This window comes from Manis javanica, chromosome 2 (genome assembly GCF_040802235.1).
Source record: "Manis javanica isolate MJ-LG chromosome 2, MJ_LKY, whole genome shotgun sequence".
NCBI lineage: Eukaryota > Metazoa > Chordata > Mammalia > Pholidota > Manidae > Manis > Manis javanica.
Genome location: NC_133157.1, coordinates 117,436,036 through 117,457,818, shown reverse-complemented (window position 1 = coordinate 117,457,818; position 21,783 = coordinate 117,436,036). Strand labels below are relative to the sequence as shown.

General features: G+C 37.6%; 1 protein-coding gene across 4 annotated transcripts in view; it reads right to left on the bottom strand.

The window, feature by feature from the left end:
- Positions 1-4,037: 4,037 nt before the first annotated feature.
- The window catches only part of LOC140847824 (neuroepithelial cell-transforming gene 1 protein-like), a 34,044-nt gene continuing 16,298 nt past the window's right edge, over positions 4,038-21,783 (bottom strand). For 3 of the 4 annotated variants that reach the window (XM_073229194.1, XM_073229195.1, XM_073229197.1), the window contains 8 exons: positions 11,342-11,509; positions 10,890-10,952; positions 10,464-10,560; positions 10,249-10,325; positions 9,284-9,541; positions 8,671-8,841; positions 7,540-7,726; positions 4,038-5,861 (listed from right to left, as the gene is read on the bottom strand). In XM_073229194.1, coding sequence (XP_073085295.1) covers positions 5,479-5,861; positions 7,540-7,726; positions 8,671-8,841; positions 9,284-9,541; positions 10,249-10,325; positions 10,464-10,560; positions 10,890-10,952; positions 11,342-11,509 — 1,404 coding nt within the window. In that variant the 3' untranslated portion in view covers positions 4,038-5,478. The remainder of the gene's footprint in view (positions 5,862-7,539; positions 7,727-8,670; positions 8,842-9,283; positions 9,542-10,248; positions 10,326-10,463; positions 10,561-10,889; positions 10,953-11,341; positions 11,510-21,783) is intronic. The other variant, XM_073229198.1, reaches the window with a different exon arrangement.

The window sequence follows — 21,783 nt, the reverse complement described above, 5'->3', positions numbered from 1 at the left end:
CCTTGTATTAGTCAGGATTCTCCAGAGAAACAGAATCAACAGGATGGACATAAAGAGAGAGAGATTTACTTTAAGGGATCAGCTCACGCGATTGTGGAAGCTGGCAGGTCGAAAATCCACAGAACAGGCTGGGCAGCTGGCTCGAGACCCACGGAAGAGTTCGTGCTACATCAGGAGTCTGAAAGCAGTCTGGAGGCAGAAACCCCTCTTCCTCAAGGCCTTCAACTGATTGGATGAAGGCCACCCACTTTGTGGAACATAACCTGCTCTAATCAAGGTCTACTGAGTTTAAATAAGTAGCCTACAGAAGTCTGCTCTTAATATCATTTTTAAAATACCTTTATAGTGATATCTAGACTAGTGTTGGACAAAATATCTAGGTACTATGGCCTAACAAGGTTGACAGATAAAATTAACCATCACAGACCACAGACTGAACCAAAAACCACACTTTGAGTAGCACTGGTCTAAGACTTCCAAATTATTTAGGATGAGGAAAATGTATTAATTTACATTAGACTTTAATAAGACAAGGATGCATACTATAATCTCTAGGATAACCAATACAAGAGAAATAAAGCTTAATCTGGGATACAGAGAATAATCCAAAGACAAAAGAGATTTTAAAAAGAATATAGAATAGAAAGAACAAATAAAAAGCAAATGATAAGATAGCAGTTTTAGGCCCAAATACATCAGTTATTATCTCCAATGTAAATTAACTAAATGTCAATTAAAAGATAAATATTTCAGGGATGGATTTTCTAAAAACTACACTACTTAAATAAATGCATTGAGGTATAATACAGAAAGATCAAAAGCAAGACTACAAAACAAGATATACCATGAAAACACAAATCAAAAGAAAGCTATGGTAGTTATACTGCTATGAGATAAATATGACTTTAGAACAAGAAACATTACAGTTAAAGAATATTGCGTAATAATAAAAATGCCCATACACCCAGAAGATACAATTCTACATTTGCTTCTATCTTGTAATATAGCTTCAAAACATACACAGCAAAAAATACAAAGAGAAATGTTCAAATCCAGTTTGATAGATTGTAGTGAAAGATTTTAAAACATTTCTCTCATAGTTAAAACAAGCAGTCAAAAAAATCAATAAGGATACTAACAATCTAAACACTGAATAAACCTTTTTTGATGGATATGCATATAGAACATTACACCTAATGACTACAGAATATATATGATCTTCAAAAACACACAGAACATTTTCCAAAATTGCCATATTCACAGTCATAAAGCAAGTCTCAGTATATTTCAAAAAAATCAAAATCATAACGGAATATGTTCTTCAGTTCCAATGGAATTAAGCTGATTAACTAGAATATCTTCAAAAATTAGTAAGTAAATTTCTAAGTACCTGTGGGCCAAAGAAGAAATCACAAAGGAAATTATAGAAACAATATTAACCCAATGACCAAAAAACTATATATTCAAACCACACTTACATGAAATGTGTAACCCTAAAGGCATACAATAGAAAAAGAGACTGAAAAATCGATGCACTGTCAACTTCAAGAAGTTAGACAAAATTCAGCCCACAGAAACAAGAAAGGAAATAATATAGATAACATATTTTAATGAAAAGAAAACACATATAATAGAGGAACTGTCAAGGAAGAGAATGGGTTTAAGACTAATACAATGGTTAACTCCTTTTTAAAAAGGTACAAATAATGTCAGGAATGAAAAAGACGTATCCTATAGGATCACTACACATCCCACAAACATAAGATATTATAAAAAAAGAAACTACATGCCAATATGAATTAGACATAGTCAATAAAACATACAACTTAGCACAACTCAAATTAATACAAAATTATTTCACTTAGTAAAAAACCTTCCCCCACTCTCCCCACTTTTACTCAACATAGTACTGGAGGTCCTAACCACAACAATCAGGCAACACAAAGAAATAAAAGGCATCCAGACAGGCAAGGAAGAAGTTAAACTTTCCCTGTTTGCAGATGACATGATATTGTACATAAAAAACCCTAAAGAATCTACTCCAAAACTACTAGATCTAATATCCAAATTCAGCAAAGTTGTGGGATACAAAATGAATACACAGAAATCTCTTGCATTCCTATAATGATGAACTAGCAGAAAGAGAAATCAGGAAGACAATACCATTCAAAATTGTATCAAAAAGAATAAAATACGTAGGAATAAACCTAATCAAGGAAGTTAAAGACCTATACCCTGAAAACTACAAGATACTCATGAGAGAAATTAAAGAAGATACCAATAAATGGAAACACATCCCGTGCTCATGGATAGGAAGAATTAATATTGTCAAAATGGCCATCCTGCCTAAAGCAATCTACAGATTCAATGCACTTGCTATCAAAATACTAACAGCATTCTTCAACAAACTAGAGCAAATAATTCTAAAATTCATATGGAACCACAAAAGATCCTGAGTAGCCAAAGCAATCCTGAGAAGGAAGAATAAAGCAGGGGGAATTACACTCCCTAACTTCAAGTTCTACTACAGAGCCACAGTAATCAAGACACTTTGGTACTGGCACAAGAACAGACCCATAAACCAATGGAACAGACTAGAGAGCCTAGATATAAACCCAAGCATATATGGTCAATTAATATATGATAAAGGAGCCATGGATATACAATGGGGAAATGACAAGCTCTTCAACAGCCGGTGTTGGCAAAACTGGACAGCTATATGCAAGAGAATAAAACTAGATTATTGTTTAACCTCATACACAAAAGTTAACTCAAAATGAATTAAAGACCTGAATGTAAGTCATGAAATGATAAAACTCTTAGAGAGCAACTTTTATCTGAACGCATCTCCTTGGGCAAGGGAAACAAAAGACAAAAAGAAAAAAATGGGACTACATCACGCTAAAAGGCTTCTGTACAGCAAAGGACACTAACAGCAGAACAAAATGGCATACTACAGTATGGAAGAATATATGTATAAATGACATATATGACAAGGGGCTAACATCCAAAATATATGAAGGACTCATACACCTCAACATCCAAAAAACAAATAACCCTATTAAAAAATGGGCTGAGGATATGAACACACAATTCTCCAAAGAAGAAATTCAGATGGCTAACAGCCATGTGAAAATACGCTCCACACTGCTAATTATCAGGGAAATGCAAATTAAAACCACAATGAGATATCACCTCAACCAGTTAGGATGGCCAACATAGCAAAGAATAGGAACAACAAATGCTGGCGAGAATACGGAGAAACGGGGAAACATCCTACACTGCTGGTAGGAATGTAAACTAGTTCAACCATTCTGCATTAAAAATGGAAATACCATTTGACCCAGGAATTCCACTCCTAGGAATTTACCCTAAGAATGCAGTTTCCCAGTTTCAAAAAGACATATGCACCCCTATGTTTATCACAATACTATTTACAATAGCCAAGGAATGGAAGCAACCTAAGTGTCCACCAGTAGACGAATGGATAAAGAAGAGGTGGTACATATACACAATGGAATATTATTCAGCCATAAGAAGAAAACAAATCCTACCATTTGCAACAACATGGATGGAGCTAGAGGGTATTATGCTCAGTGAAATAAGCCAGGCAGAGAAAGACAAGTACCAAATGATTTCACTCATATGTGGAGTATAAGAACAAAGCAAAAACTGAAGGAACAAAACAGCAGCAGAAACACAGAACCCAAGAATGAACTAACAGTTACCAAAGGGAAAGGGACTGCGGATGATGAGTGAGAAGGGAGCGATAAGGGTGGGGAAAAAGAAAGGGGGCATTACGATTAGCATGTATAGTGTTGTGGGGGGTACAGGGAGGGCTGTTCAACACAGAGAAGACAGGTGGTGTTTATATAGCAACTTGCTACGCTGATGGACAGTGACTGTAGTGGGGTGTGTGGGGGGGATATGCTGAAAGCGGTAGCCTGGTAAACATAGTGTTCTTCATGTAACTGTACATTAATGATAACAAAAATATAAACAAATGAACAAACAAACACATAAATTATTAAATAATAAGTCATTTGGATTGATCTATTTACAATCTTTCTCCATTTTCACTTGCGCCAGCCAAATACAATTCACAGAATAGTCAACATTTCCTTGAATGATCAACATTATACATCTGCTGTGACACCGAGCATTTAGTCCTCCACTTAAAGACTATGATCTCATTTGAAAAGAAATAATTTAGAGTAAAAGATTCATTACTTTTTACCTCATGAATAAATCCACAAAAATTGATATAATATGGTCAGATTTTCAACACACCTGCTTCTTTTCAAACTCATTATTTGCAGGTATAAACCAACAAATAAAATTCACTTTCCCCAAGCCTTCGATAACTTACTCTACACCCTCAAGTTTAGCTTTTACTACCTTCTTGCATGTTCTAGCACAACCAGATATTTTTACCTTAAGACCAAACTACTCTCTTTTTCCCTCTTTTTTATGTATTAGCAGCCAACTGCCTGCCCTCTTGCTTTTCAGAAAACACTAAAGCTCTCAACAAAATCCTTAAGGTGGTATTCTTTCAGAAGTCCAGAATACACTGAGTCAGTTCATGTGTGTTCACCACCTTGCAATGCTACACTGGAAAAATCGCAGTTTGCTTAATTGGCTAAAAAACAGTATGGCTTGGTTTCCACTGATAAAGCTAGTATGATTTTAAAAACATATATATATATACGTCTATATATGCACATATGTACACATTTTTATCAAGGTGGAAAAATAAAGGCTACCAAACTGTAAAGGTGTCAAAGTAAAAAATAAATAAATAAAGCAAATACCAAAAACTACATTATAAGAAAAAAAAATTAAATAATTGGCAGGTTAAGTGAATGAAAATGAGGAAGGTGTAGAGAAAAAAAACTAATATAAAGTATTCCAGTTCATAAAATGGAATATCTGTATAAAGTTTTATACTTTGTTTCAAAAGGAACTTATGTTTCAGTATAAATTCTAATGTATTACACACCTGTATTGTGTGTAGATTTTAGGAGACAATGTTAAAATTTCAAATTCTGCACACGCAGTTTATCAAAGAAACACTGGTAAAATCCCAGTATTTGCAAAATTTTAAGGTTTGGTAGATATTGTAAATATCACAACAGGTAGGTATTGGGAAGTCCTAATGAATTTAGAGTGAAGAAGAAACCAATTCCATAAATATTTTATTTGATTAAAAATACCAGGCTTGCATGTTCCAAATTATGAGAATATATCTTAAAAAAGAAGGCTGCAGTTTTAACAGTAATCTGTATATATATCTTTAGCTGCCATTAAAAAAAAAAACAAAAAGAACCAAAAACAGAAAATGTGAATACTAGTGTTAAGTAACCCTGCAACGCTCCCATGCTCACATTTCAAGAAAAACCAAACTGTATACATTTATAAATAAACAGGCTCTGCGCCAGTAATACACAGAACTTCCTTTATACTGAAGTCTCTTTCCATTCAACACCCAATGGAGATTTGTCCCTTGGCTTTGGGAAGCCAGGCTGTGCTCAGTGCGCTCTGACACTCTTCATGTCGTCTGTGGTGCACGCAGGGGAGACACGCTGAAGCGTCCCCATCAACTTCGACCTGAGTCACACTGGATGCTGCAGATGCCCTTCTCTGGGTTTCGACATTCCCAGAGGAGGGGTTGTTCTGGTCGCACTCCTCATGGAGCTTGGGCAAACCCTGCAGCTCGGCTGGACTGGTGGCCTGCTGGAAAGGGGCTATGGCGGCTCGAATACAGTTGATCCACTGCTGCTTGTGGAACACATCATTGGCTTGCAGAGTGAGAGACTGGCCTGGAGAGGGGTCTTGAAAGCCAACTCTAAAGATATTTTTAGCTAGGAAAAGAAAAATTGGAAAAAAGAAAGGAAATCACACTTAAAAACAGTTTGTGGAGATAAAATGGTCATACAATCTTGGTGTGGGTGCTGGAATTTCTATACATGTACACTTGTTAGGTGGATGCATTAAATAAAGCCTTGGGACATTATTAGATGCACCTCTGGTGCCAGAGCACAACTTGATGACAGCAGCAGCTATAGGACAATGGAATCTTTCATTTGTAATTTTTTGTGTAGAGACAGAATTCTTTTTTATTTTCACTATGCTGTACCTTCAGTTTGTGACTAATTTGTAACTTGAAGTTTGCACCTCTTTATCCCCTTCATTTATTTTGTCTAATAACCCAACCCACCATGGCAACCACCTATTCTTTGTCTGAATGAACCTATTTCTGTTTTGTCTGTTTTTCAGACGCTGTATGATGGAAGTGAAATCATATGGTATTTGTTTTTCTCTTTTTTCACTTAGTACAATATCCTCTGGATCCATCCATGCTGTCACAAATGGCAAGATTTAATTATTTTTCTATGGCTGAGTTATTGCACATGTATCCACATCTTCCTCATTCATTCATCTATTGATGGACACATATGTTGGCTAATTGTACATAGTGCTACAGTTAACATAGGTGTACACATATCTTTTTGAATTAGTGCTTTTGTTTTCTTCAGGTAAATATCCAGAGGTGGAGTTACTGGGTAATATGGTATTCCTCTCTGTAACTGTCTGAGAAGCCTCCACACTGTTTCCACAGAGGCTGCACCAATTTACACTCTCACCAGCAGTGCACCACAATCTTGCCCATACTTGTTACTTGTTTTTTAATACTAGCTATTCTGACTCATGTAAAGTGATATCTTATTGCAGTTCTGAGTTGCACATCCCTGATGATTAATGATGCTGAACATCTTTTCATGTGTTTGTTGGCTATCTGTACATGTTCAGAAAATTTCCATTCAGGTTCTCATTTCTTAAATCAGATTTTGGGGGGGGGGGTTGAATTGTGTGAATATTTAAATGTATCTTATATATTAATCTAAGACAGAATTTTTTTTTTTTTTCTTTTTGAGAGGGCATCTCTCATATTTATTGATCAAATGGTTGTCAACAACAATAAAATTCAGTATAGGGGGGTCAACGCTCAATGTACAATCATTAATCCATCTCAAGCCTAATTCTCGTCAGTCTCCAATCTTCTGAAGCATAACGAACAAGTTCTTACATGGTGAACGAATTCTTACATAGTGAATAAATTCTTACATGGTGAACAGTACAAGGGCAGTCATCACAGAAACTTTCGGTTTTGATCATGCAATATGACCTATAAACAATCAGGTTAAATATGAATATTCGTTTGATTTTTGTACTTGATTTATATGTTGATCCCACATTTCTCCTATTATTATTATTATTTTTATTTTTAATAAAATGCTGAAGTGGTAGGTAGATGCAAGATAAAGGTAGAAAACATAGTTTAGTGCTGTAAGAAGGCAAATGTAGATGATCAGATGATCAGGTGTGTGCCTATGGACTAAGTATTAATCCAGGCTAGACAAGGGCAGCAAGACATCCACGGATGCAGAAGATTTAAGACAGAATTTTTAAAGATCAAAACTAAATTCACATAGTTTCTGAGTTTGTTAATTGAAACAATTTTACAATTTGTATTTTTACCTTTATGTGAGCTCCTGAAAGCCCCTCGAAAGGACCCTCCCACTCTCACGTCTCCATCCTGCAGGTCTTCCAAGACCAGCTCTTGGATGGGGATTGGTCGTCGGTAAACTTGGTAAGAGTGACACTCATTTTGTGTAACAGGCCAAGTCAAAACCAAGATGTCTTGAAAGAGGAAAATGTAAAATTTCTGCAGAAATGAGAAACAAATACTTCCTATGTGTGGAACCCTGTGATTTTAAGTGATTGGAATTTAGACATGATTGATTTCATCACATTTATTTGAGATTCCCCTTCTGGATGACCTCAGAAAGAGGATTCTAAGGCTATGCATATTCTGCTTGGATAGCCTGTCTAATCTCAGACTATACAAAATTTTAATTGGCATATAACAGTAGATGAGGTAGCAGCAGAGTAATCACTGCACCCCACAAAGACCTATCAGTAGGAATATGCGTGGAAAGACCAGGATTGTATACCAAAGTTTTCTAACAAAGTAAGGATTTAAAGAATGCAAGCGGCTAAAAATGTTAATGGTTCTACTTTGTCCCACACAAGTTTCACTCTTTAAAGAACAGCAGGGACTCACAATATAAATCAGAAACGTCAGATTTCATCTTCTTCCAAAAAGAACCTCAACTTATTAATCATGCTTCTGAAAAGCAAATAATGAAAATAAAAATACCACTCATGCTTATACTCAGGTCTGGCAGGTCTTTTTCAATTAAAATTCTAAAAGTAAGTTTGCTTCCAGTTAGTCTGCTGCAGAAGTCTGGTTAGTAATGCTAAAACTACTTCCATCACTATCAACTCTTCAGAAAAATCTTCTAACAGATTATTTTTTTATGAAACATGGAGCTAATAATTTATTCAGAAAAACTGCGAGCCTAATTGATTTATGCTCCAAAACTAAAAAATAAAATATTATTGATTCTCCAGAGATGTTTAAGTTATTCTGTAAAGACAGAAACCAAATGTGTGCGTTATGAAAGCTGGTAACAAAAAACAAAAACCAGTAACCTTTCACTATTTGATGAGTCCATTTTACAACCTGCTTCATAATCTATTTGGAAACAAACTGGGTGGGAAAGGGAAGCAATGGCTCATTTCCTGTTAGTTCTAAGATACACTTACACGTCCATTTTTATTCTTCAGCTCCCCGTGGCAAAGCAATACTTTGCTTGCTTCAATTCGAGGATCCTTCTGCCTTTCATTCAGATACTCCAGTCTGTCGATGTAATACTGACATTCTGACTCTCCTTTCTTCAAGTTGATTTCGGAGAGAACTCCTTGTATTATCAATATCTAAAAATTATCAAAAAACTGATGGAGTCTTTTCAGAGTAATGTAGTCAGTGTCCCTACAGGGCTAAAACACCACATCAAAATGATAGAATTTTAAAGCTTGAAGGGACTCTTGAAATTAGTTAATTCAGTCAGTCCCTTCATTTTACAGATGAAGAAACAGTTTCAGCCTAAATAGGTAATTTGCCCAAAGTTCTACAGTTAGCTAGTGGAAGTGGTAAGACCAGAATCCAGTCTTTTGATTAGAATATAAATACAGATTGTGTCCTGCCTCTTTATTACTCAGTGTGTGGTGCACGAGCATATGGGGTGCTTAAAACATCCACCAAACACCTCCCGATGCTGAGTCACTATGCATAATTGGGAGTAGCATTGCATAACTTTCTAAGACAAGCTAATGTATAAATTTGGAAAACACAAGAATCATTAGTTGTACTACTTACAGCTTCCTGCAAAAGCTGAACATCAGGGTGGTCCTCTGGAGTATGTCTAAGAATTTCTTTTAACAGTAAAGGGTATTTGACTAGGCGACTTCGGGGTTTATCAAGGAAGCTCCACAGATCTAGTTTTCGGCTGAAAGGAGACTCAAGACATCGCTGGAGAAAATCCTGGACTCCTGGATCCTGTTTCTTTTGGTCAAGAAGAGCTTTGGCTGCCAGCTGGTTGCTACAGTAGCCTTCGTAGGCATTCAAGCCTGGCAACTGAAGAGTGACACGAGAAAACAAAGTACGGTAAGTTCCTGCTATGGTCAGTCCATTAGTAAGCTTGTGAACATGAAACATAAAGCTCACAGCTGTTCTGGAAAGCTGACAAGCTGTGAGCATTGTCCTGCAGCTGATATTAGGGGGAGTAGAGTATTCTAGGCCAATACCAAACACCCTTTTCTAATTTCCCTACTGTAGCTAAATTCAACCAAACACTCATGACTTTTACTTTCCCCAACTAGTTAGATGCTAGTCTTCTCTAGTCCCAGGACACCATAGCCTTCCTGTATCACTTTCATCACCAACCTTCAGACTGTTTCTTTACTTGTCTATCCCTCACTAGATTAGTCATGGAGAGACTGCCTTTTATCTCTCAATTCCCAGTGATCCCTCCCACAATAGTGCCAAGCAACTGGCAGGCACTCAAATATTAACTGAAAGAATGAAACAGAAAATTAATGGCATATAATGTGAAAACTCTGTGCAAGGAGGAACGTATTTCTAAAAGAAAACTGTATCATTCATCAAGTAGGTTTTTAAACAGAGACTGTAAGTTCTCATAGCTACAAAAATTTGTTCAGTTTTAATGTGTTGTTTATCTGTTTTTATAATCCAGTTCCTGGATCAAGTGGTTCTGATATTTATTGCAATGACAAGTGTGGCATGTACTTGTGAAAAACTATCTGGAGTAAAATACTACATACCCAGTTCACAAGAATGTGACCAATCTGCTCCACTATCCCATCAGGCTTCGTTGCTTCTCCTATTCTTGCCAACAAATCTGAAGCATAAAAAAGCAGAAATACCAAGAAGAGGTTTATTTTAGAAATAATGCAGCACTAAATTAGAAGTTTAGATTTAAACTTCGTTTTATTCCTGCTGTTCAAGATTCTAAAGAAAATTAAGTAGCATATCTCACCTTCATGCAAAGGTATGTAAGCATCCACATCACCAAATATATGTGTGAGTTCCTCTTCTGACATGATAGACAACTTTAACATGGGGTCATGGTAGGCCTACCAGAGGGGGAGAAATGCGTCACACAGAGATATCAAGTAAAGAAGACATTATGAGAGATCTGTAGTTGAATGCAAGTTTGAGTAACTGTACAAAAGCTACTGTGGATTCTACTGTAAAAAATAGAAGAAATTAAAGTATATGTTTGCTAATCCTCCTAAAAAACTCTCTCACTGACATTCATATTTGAAGATGTATCTAATAAAGCTCATGTAAAAAATAGTATTCACTAGCAGATATTTGCTGCTTCTAAAAAGAAAACTATGTTAGAATTTGTTAAATATAATTTCTAAAAACCAGAGTGTATGACAAAAAATTATACACTGACCTTTCTTGCAAGTTTGAGATCTTCAATTAAGTCCTGTTCACCTCGGGACATTTCATATATTGCCTAAAAAAAATGAAGCAAACATCATAAGTTACCATCCATTCCTCTGAGAAAGGCAAATTATGTACAATTGATATTCACCATTATTTAACTGATGTTTCAAACAGTCCTTTTTAAAGTGACTCAATCTGAAAACTCAAATTCAGAATGGAGTCTCAATGTTTTATATAGTGCCCTATGTATTATGAATTTACCCCATCAAGAGACCCCCACCAATCACAAAGTGTTGCTTAGCATGTATTAAGAATTACTGTCAAATACAAAATTGCAAGTTGATTTTGCCTCAGGCATTAGTTTGCTAATCTTCTGGCAAAACACCTATTTAAAAAACAGGTACTTTTTTTTCTAGTATAAGCCAATATATATGCTCTCGCTACTGAATGGCAGCTTACCTCCTGACGTTTGATTTCTTTGGCAGCTAAAGACTCTCTAATGTTGATGCCTAACGTCTCTGACCACAGGACGCTACTTCTCCTTTTGGCAGGTGTTGGGACTGTTGACCTGCGTGATGACTTTTGGGCAGAAGCTGGGGATCTGCTGTCACCATGACGAGTAAATGGCTTAACAGAAGAATAAAAGAGGTGAACAAAAGAGAAAAGCTTTGGAGGACACAGTAATTATTCATTTTTTTCTTAAAAAAAAATAGACAAGATAGAGGTGGACCCAAGATTGCGACATGAGTAGGACAGTGGGAATTTCCTCCCAAAAAAACATATATTTTTGAAAATCAAACAAATACAGCTATCCCTCAAAGAGAGACCAGAAGATACAGGACAAAAGCCAGACCACATCCACACCCATGAGAACTCAGCGCCTCATGAAGGGGGTAAGATACATGCCCCGGACCGGTGGGACCCAAGCGCCCCTCACCCCAGCTCCTGGCGGGAGAAGAGGAGTCGGAGCTGCGAGGAAGAGGGAGCCCAGGACTGCTAAACACCCAGCCCTAGCCATCCGCACCCAGAGTGCAGACACACAGTGCATGGGGTGCTGGACACTAGGGAAACAGGACAGTAAGACCTGTGAGCAGGTCCCTGCTGCCGGCAACCCTGGGACAAAGAAAAGCGAGTGCTTTCTGAATGTCTTAAAGGGACAGGGACCCCACCGCTGGACGGAAGTGTCCCGGGATACTTAGCCCAGCAGTTGGGAATTCCAGGGAACTGCAGGCACCCTAACCCCCTGGGTAGCAGCTCTGAGACCACACATGGCGATAAACAGCCCCTCATCCATACCCCCTCCGGAGGAGCCCCGCCATAGCAGAGCAGCGCCCTGAGGCTGGCCACACCCACAGAAAGGGAGCTCCCTCCATAGCGGCGGGGCAAGAAACAGAGACCCAGTCTACGCGCAACTGCCCAACACAAGCTGCTAGGGGTCACCGTTGTCGCAGTAAAGAAAGGCCAGGAGCAAGTGGAACTCCAGCTGACAGACGAGTCAATAGCATACCACTGCATCTATCAACATGAAATGCAAAAAAGGTTTGATCCAGAACAGGCTAACCGAGACATCTTCCACATCCTCTCCTGAGAAGGAATCTGGGGAGATAAATTTAACCAATCTTCCTGAAAAAGAATTCAAAACAAAAGTCATAACCATGCTGATGGACTTGCAGAGAAATACGCAAGAACTAAGGACGGAGAATACAGAAATAAAACAATCTCTGGAAACACTTCAAAGCAGAATGGACGAGATGCAAGAGACCATTAATGGACTAGAAATCAGACAACAGAAATGCAGAGAAGCTGATGCAGAGAGAGAGAAAGGGATCTCCAAGAATGAAAGAATATTAAGAGAACTGTGTGACCAATCGAAACAGAACAATATTCGCATCATAGGAGCACCAGAAAAAGAGAGAAAACGGGATAGAAAGTGTCTTTGAAGAAATAATTGCTGAAAACTTCCCCAAACTGGGGGAGGAAATGGCCTCTCAGACCACAGAAGCACACAGAAGTCCCATGCAAGGGACCCAAGAAGGGCAAGACCAAGACACATAATAATTAAAATGGCAAAGATCAAGGACAAGGACAGAGTATTAAAGGAGCCAGAGAGAAAAAAAAGGTCACCTACAAAGGAATACCCATCAGGCTATCATCAGATTTCTCAACAGAAACCTTACAGGCCGGAAGAAAATGGCATGATATATTTAGTGCAATGAAACAGAAGGGCCTTGAACCAAGGACACTGTATGCAGCACGATTATCCTTTAAATATGAAGGAGGGATTAAACGATTCCCAGACAAGCAAAAGTTGAAGGAATTTGCCTCCCACAAACCACCTCTACAGGGTATCTTAGAGGGACTACTCTAGATGGGAACACTCCTAAAAAGAGCACAGAACAAAACACCCAACATATGAAGAATGAAGGAGGAGGAATAAGAATCTCCGGGAGAGAAATAAAGAATCACCAGACAGTGTATACAATAACTCATTAAGCAAGTTAAGTTAGACAGTAAGATAGTAAAGAAGCTAACCTTGAACCTTTTGTAATCACAAACTTGAAGTCTGCAATGGTAATAAGTACATATCTTTCAATAATCACCCTGAATGTAAATGGACTGAATGCACCAATCAAAAGACACAGAGTAATAGAATAGATAAAAAAGCAAGACCCATCTATATGCTGCTTACAAGAGACTCACCTCAAACCCAAAGACATGCACAGATTAAAAGTCAAGATATGGAAAAGATATTTCATGCAAACAACAGGGAGAAAAAAGCACCTGTTGCAATACAAGTATCAGACAAAATAGACTTCAAAACAAAGAAACTAACAAGAGATAAAGAAGGACATTACATAATTATAAAGGGCTCAGTCCAACAAGAGGAAATAACCATTATAAATATTTATATGAACCTAACACAGGAGCACTAGCATATGCGAAACAAGTACTAACAGAATTAAAGGAGGAAATAAAATGCAATGTGTTCAATTCAGGAGACTTCAACACGCCACTAACTCCAAAGGATAGATCCACAAGACAGAAAATAAGTAAGGGCACAGAGGCACTGAACAACACACTAGAACAGATAGACCTAACAGACATCTATAGAACTCTACATCCAAATGCAACAGGATACACATTCTTCTCAAGTGCACATGGAACATTCTCCAGAATAGACAACATACTAGGCCACAAAAAGAGCCTCAGTAAATTTAAAAAGATTGAAATCCTACCAACCAACTTTTCAAACCACAAAGGTATAAAACCAGAACTAAATTGTGCAAAGAAAGCAAAAAGGCTCACAAACACATGGAGGCTTAACAATATGCTCCTAAATAATCAATGGATCAACAATGAAATTAAAAGAGATTAAAGCAATATAAGGAAACAAATGACAACAACAACACAAAGCCCCAACTTCTGTGGGACGCAGCGAAAGCAGTCTTAAGAGGAAAGTATATAACATCCCAGGCATATTTAAGGAAGGAAGAACAATCTGAAATGAATAGTCTAATGCCACAATTATCAAAATTGGAAAAAGAAGAACAAATGAGGCCTAAAATCAGCAGAAGGAGGGACATAATAAAGATCAGAGAAGAAATAAAATTGAGAAGAATAAAACAACAGAAAAAATCAATGAAACCAAGAGCTGGTTCTTTGAGAATATAAACAAAATAGATAAGCCTCTAGCGAAACTTATTAAGAGGAAAAGAGAATGAACACACATGAACAGAATCAGAAATGAGAAAGGAAAAATCACTACGGACCCCATAGAAATAAAAAGAATTATTAGGGAATACTAAGAAAATCTGTCTGCTAACAAGCTGAAAAACCTAGAAGAAATGGACAACTTCTTAGAAAAATACAACCTTCCAAGACTGACCAAGGAAGAAACACAAAACCTAAACAAACAAATTACCAGCAAAGAAATTGAAGCGGTAATCAAAAAACTACCCAGGAACAAAACCCCCTGGTCAGATGGATTTACCTCGGAATTTTATCAGACATACAGAGAAGACATAATACCCATTCTCCTTAAAGTTTTCCAAAAAATAGAAGAGGAGAGAATACTCCCAAACTCATTCTATGAAGCCAACATCACCCTAATACCAAAACCAGGCAAAGACCCCACCAAAAAAGAAAATTACAGACCAATATCCCTGATGAACATACATGAAAAATACGCAACAAAATATTAGCAAACTGAAATCAAAAATACATCAAAAGGATCATACACCATGACCAAGAGGGCATCCCAGGGATGCAAGGATGGTACAACATTCGAAAATTCATCAACCTCATCCACAACATAGACAAAAAGAAAGACAAAAACCACACGATCATCTCCATAGATGCTGAAAAAGCATTCGACAAAATTCAACATCCATTCATGATAAAAACTCTCAGCATAATCGGTATACAGGGCAAATTCCTCAACATAAAAAAGGCCATATATGACAAGCTCACAGCCAACATCATGCTGAAGAGTGAGAAGCTGAAAGCTTTTCCTCTGAGACTGGGAACAAGACAGGGATGCCCACTCTCCCCACACTTATTCAACATAGTACTGGAGGTCCTAGCCACGGCAATTAGACAAAACAAAGAAATACAACCAGTCCAAATTAGTAAAGAAGAAGTTAAACTATTTGCAGATGACATTATACTGTACATAAAAAACCCTAAAGACTCCAGTCCAAAACAACTAGAACTGACATCGGAATACAGCAAAGTTACAGGATACAAAATTAACACACACAAATCTGTGGCTCTCCTATACACTAACAATGAAGTAATAAAAAGAGAAATCAGTAAAACAATTCCATTCACAGTTGCATCAAAAAGAATGAAATACCTAGGAATAAACCTAACAAAGGAAGTGAAAGACCTATACCCTGAAAAATATTAAGACACTCTTAAGAGAAATTAAAGAGGACACTAGCAAACGGAAACTCATCCCATGCTCTTGGCTAGGAAGAATTACTATTGTCAAAATGGCCATCCTGCCCAAAGCAATATACAGATTTGATGCAATCCCTATCAAATTACGAACAACATTCTTTAACGAACTGGAACAAATAGTTCAAAAATTCATATGGAAACACCAAAGACCCTGAATACCCAAAGCAATCCTGAGAAGGAATAATAAAGTGAGGGAGATCTCGTTCTCCAACTTCAAGCTCTACTACAAGGCCACAGTAATCAAGACAGTTTGGTACTGGCAAAAGAACAGAGCCACAGACCAGTGGAACAGAATAGAGACTCCAGACATTAACCCAAACATATACGGTCAATTAATATACGATAAAGGAGCCATGGACATGCAATGGGGAAATAACAGTCTCTTTAACAGATGGTGCTGACAAAACCGGACAGCTACATGTAAGAGAATGAAACTGGATCACTGTCTAACCCCATACACAAAAGTAAATTCAAAATGGATCAAAGATCTGAATGTAAGTCATGAAACCATAAAACTCTTAGAAAAAAACGTAGGCAAGAATCTCTTAGACATAGATATGAGTGACTTCTTCATGAACATATCCACCTGGGCAAGGAAAACAGAAGCAAAAATGAAGAAGTGGAACTATAACAAGCTGAAAAGCTTCTGTACAGCAAAGGACACCATCAATAGAACAAAAAGGTGTCCTACAGTATGGGAGAATGCTCTTCCTCTACAAGTTTTTGGGAGAATTTGAGGAGTGGTGTTAACCTAGAAATGCACAACCTGCCAAAACTGAATCATGGAGAAGGGTTGACATCCAAAATATATAAAAAGCTCACACGCCTCAACAAACAAAAAGCAAGTAATCCAATTAAAAAATGGGCAGAGGAGCTGAACAGACAGTTCTCCAAAGAAGAAATTCAGATGGCTAACAGATATGAAAAGATGCTCCACATCGCTAGTCATCAGAGAAATGCAAACTGAAACCACAATAAGGTATCAGCTCACACCAGTAAGGATCGCCATCATCCAAAAGATAAACAACAACACATGTTGGCGAGGTTGTGGAGAAAGGGGAACCCTCCTACACTGCTGGTGGGAATGTAAGTTAGTTCAACCATTGTGGAAAGCAGTATGGAGGTTCCTCAAAAAGCTCAAAATAGAAATACCATTTGACCCAGGAATTCCACTTCTAGGAATTTACCCAAGAATACAGCAGCCTAGTTTGAAAAAGATGCACCCCTATGTTTATCGCAGCACTATTTACAATAGCAAAGAAATGGGAGCAACCTAAGTGTCCATCAGTACATGAATGGATAAAGAAGAGGTGGTACATATACACAATGGAATACTACTCAGCCATAAGAAGAAAACAAATCCTACCATTTGCAACAACATGGATGGAACTAGAGGGTATTATGCTCAGTGAAATAAGCCAGGTGGGGAAAGGCAAGTACCAAATGATTTCACTCATATGTGGAGTATAAGATCAAAGAAAAACTGAAGGAACAAAATAGCAGCAGAATCACAGAACCCACGAATGGACTAACAGTTACAAAAGGGAAAGGGACTGGGAAGGATGGGTGGGAAGGGAGGGATAAGGGTGGAGAAAAGTAAGGGGACCTTATAGTTAGCATGTATAATGTGGCATGGGTACGTGGCGGGCTCTACAACACAAAGACAAGTAGTGATTTTACAGAATCTTGCTACACGAATGGACAGTGACTGTGAAGGGGTATGTCGGGGCAACTTGGTGAAGGGAGGAGCCTAGAAAACGTAATGTTCTTCATCTAATTATAGATTAATGATACCAAAATAAAAATAAAATTGTGAGGAAACACATGTAACACATAAGTGACCATTTTAAAGGATACAATACTGTAGGGATCAGAGGTATTAAGTATGTGCACACTGTCATCCAAGTATATCCACTACTCTTCTCCAGAATTTTTGACATCTTATCAAAACTGAAACTCTGTACCCACTGCTCCCCATCTTCCCTTACCACCACTCACTCCCTTGTAACCACCATTCTACTTTCTGTCTCTATGGATTTGACTATTCTAAGAACTTCATATAAGATGAATCATGTTTTTCCTTTTGTGTCCGGCTTACTGCACTTAGTGTAATGTTTTCAAGGTTCATCCATGTTGTTACTTGTATCAGAATCTTATTCCTTTTTAAGGCTGAATAATATTCCGATGTATGTATATACCACCTCTTGTTTATCCATGAGGAATTTTCTCTCTGTTCCAAGTTTGTTAGATATTTTTAATCATGAAAGGATATTTTGATTTTTGTTTATTGCTTTTTCGGCATCAATTGAAATAACCATTTTCACCGTCCCTTCCTTAATTCTGTTAATGTGGTGTTATTACATTGACTGGATTTCATTTGTTGAGCCATCTTTGCATGCCAGGAATAAACCTTACTTGGTCACTGTATATAATCCTGCTTAATATGTTGCTGCAACTATTTTACCAGTATTTTGTTGAAAACTTTTGTACATATGCTCAGAAGAGATATTGGCTTATAGTTTTCTTTTCTTGTAGTATCTTTGTCTGGCTTTGGTGTCTGGGTAATGTTGGCCTCATAGAATGAGTTAAGAAATGCTCTTCCTCTACAAGTTTTTGGGAGAATTTGAGGAGTGGTGTTAATTCTTCTTTAAGTATTTGGTAGACTTCACCAGTGAAACCATCTGCTTAAGGTCTTTTTGTTGTTTTGCGAATGGTTTTGATTATGTATCCAATCCCTTTACTAGTTCTAGGTACATTCAGATTTTCTCCATGATTCAGTTTTGGCAGGTTGTGCATTTCTAGGAATTTGTTCACTCCAGCTAAATTATCTAATCTGCTAGTATAAAACTGTTCACAGTACTAATACTTTTTATTTCTGTAAATTAGTATTAATATGTCCATTTGCATTTCTGATTTTAGCAATTTGAGTCTTTTGATATTAGTTTATAATATAATATAACAACTGTCCTAAGATTTATATATCAAGTCAGTCCTCCTTTCTAAAACTAATTTTACAAAATAATGAGCAAAAGAAAAAAAGAACAGTGAAATCTACAAGGTTTTCATAAGAAGAAAGGTATAGGGAAAAAAATAACATACCTACAAAGAAAAATAAAGCATAATAGAAAAACATGTTCACAAAAAAAACTGTGTGTTCTAAAATTAGCTATGAAAGAGCATATGTGAGAAAGGTGATAAAGTTAAGGAAACAATTAGAAATATCCAGAACCTGAAATCAGACAAAAAGGATGCCAGAATGCTTTGCAATGGATTACCTCATTTTCTAGGGCCATGTACCTTTTATTTGATTCACTGTTTCTTATTGATTAGGATTTTTTTTTTTTACAACCATAAGGGTTACATCTGTAAGATGTTAACTGTAGAAAACTGATAGCACTGCAAATACTTTGCAGGTAGAGATGCAGAGGTCATTATTCTGCTTAGCACTTAATGTAGCAATCTTATTCCATCACTCTTCAGTGACTAGAATACTTCAGTGTTTCCACAGCACTCTGACCAGCTTCATCATTCTGCTGGCTCACTCATTACTACGTAAATTAAATATTTAACAGGTCTTCACTCTTCAAAGAAAAAAAAAAACACATAACAAAACAGAAAAGCCAAACTACAACAAAATGAAGAGACAGTGTTTCCCCCAAAACCTTTAGTTTGTCAGACAGCTCTGAGACCTGCATGGTGTCAGCATTTGTGCCCAAAGATGCAGAGAGAAGACAACTGGACTTCTCTGGTGTCCCTGAGCATAGGGCCCTTCAGTGGCATGAAAACAGGAGACTAGCCTGGGAAGGACTCCAAGGATTGAATTCTCAGGCTGAGAGTAAGAACAAAGTCTATTGGTGCTGAAGCAGTCTGAGCCCTATAAGCTCTCAAAACTAACATTGCTCTGAGAAAAACTTTAAGGAGTAGGATCCAAATTGAGCAGAACACAATAAGAGAAACAAAGACAAGAAAAAGTTCAGATAAAAGAGAGGTGGGTCAAAAAAAAGGAAAGCTCTCAGATAGCCTGAGGGTTGTATTTTTAGAAATCACTTTGTGAAAACAATAGAAGAGAGAACTCCAGTTACAAAGCTGAAAAACAGGCTATTTGACCCACTCCTCTGACCTAAAATTACAGGAAAACTTACTGCACTTAAAAAGTAACAGAAAAAATCATGCGTCCCGTTGAAAACTATGATAAGAAACAGAAAGTGTGGAGTAGAATAATGTCTCTATAGCATAAAAGAAATAATTGAGTTGTCATAATTACACACAGAAAAGAATTAGTTCAGTAATTTGAAAACATGGTAATTTGTACATCCTTACTATAACCTATATGTAAAAAAGCAAAAGAAAATGACAAGTAACCCATAGAATGTTTTCAGTAACTGTAACAGTAGTAATTTATAGAAATGTAGACTGCTGTCTTTGACCCATGGGGAAATCAAGTGAATAATTAAGTCAGTATCTCCAGGAACCCAGATTTTTAGTGCAGTTCAAAGAGATCTAGATAATAAGACTGACAAGATCATGTGAAAACCCTTAGCCTTGAATTGGAAAGAGTATAAATTTATGATTTATTATACCTTAAAAAATTACATATATTTCCTAGCTCTGCTCATAAAAGAGGATGAGAAACAATGATCAATCCAAGGAGTGTACATAAAAATGCCCAGATTTTAGCCTCTACCATTTCCTAAGGAAACCAGGGCTTTTAGAAATAACTGGTTTCAGGTGTGGAGCAGAAAAAAAAGTGTAGGTGGTCCTGGAGTATCTTGTTATCTTGGAAGTAAAGAAGGTCTATCAAACCTCTAAGATATGAGGTGAGGGTCTGTCTGGCCAATGGTTTCAGACCCCAGCGAGTTCGCTATGGATGCAGTGTGACCAAAGAAATGACAATAGAACGATTCTTTGGGATGAAAGTGTTTATTACCTGGCTTGTTATCGCGGAGGTGGGCCAACCACTAGCATTTCTGCCTCTGCCCAGATTACTGGGCCGAGCTCTCTATATGATGCAATAATAGCTCATTGCCTGAAGGCCTGGAAGTGGCAGACAAGCAGCAGGCTAATTACATAATCAGGTGGTTTAAGTTCAGTGAGGATCCTGGCCATAGGAACCCCAACTCCCCCACACTCCACCACACCATGATTCTCGCCTTACAATCTACAAGCTCTCAATCTTCCACAGTGGTCCCTGTGCGAGAAACCTGGAGCACTGTCACCAGATTCCACAACAGCAACAGAGAAAAACAACTTAGAGATAATAACAAAAATTAACATACAACAAGATTTTGATACAGATAACAAAAATTATAGTAATCCTCAGCCAGAGGAGGTTCCTAATAACAAAAATTATAATAATTCTCAGGCCAGAGGAAGTTCCCAATCCACAAAGACCTTAGGGGTGATAAGACACATGACAACATGTTTAAATGACAACAACATAGGTAAATCTTGTCCATCAGGTAGGATGCATGCAAGAGAGTAGTCCTAAGACAGGAATGTAGCAGGAAGGGGGTCCCATCCAGGTCTAGTATACCATACTTTTACTCCTTTCCCTATGGGGGTTACATAGTGCTACTGGAGGTGCATGCACAGGCCATAATGATAAAACAAAACTGCCCGGTAGGATTCTCCTCCCTTCTGGCCATTCAGGATATACTACTGTGACCTTTGGAGGCCACTCTGAGGTTATTCCAGTAATACAGATAGGAGGCCAGCTTCTAGGCCTTGTTTCCAAGGTACCAGGAGAGCCAGCCATCGTTGGTCCAGGTGTCGAAAGGTCCAAGGCCATGTCCACTCAATGGAGTCTCCAGGGTTCAGTGCAGTTGGTGCTGGCAGCAAGATTTTATTCCTGTGGTCGAACCTCAGCTTCAGTGATTCTTCCTTGGTTTGTCCTTGCAGTGGTATAGGGGAGGCAGCCATATGTGTTAGCATGTCTACGG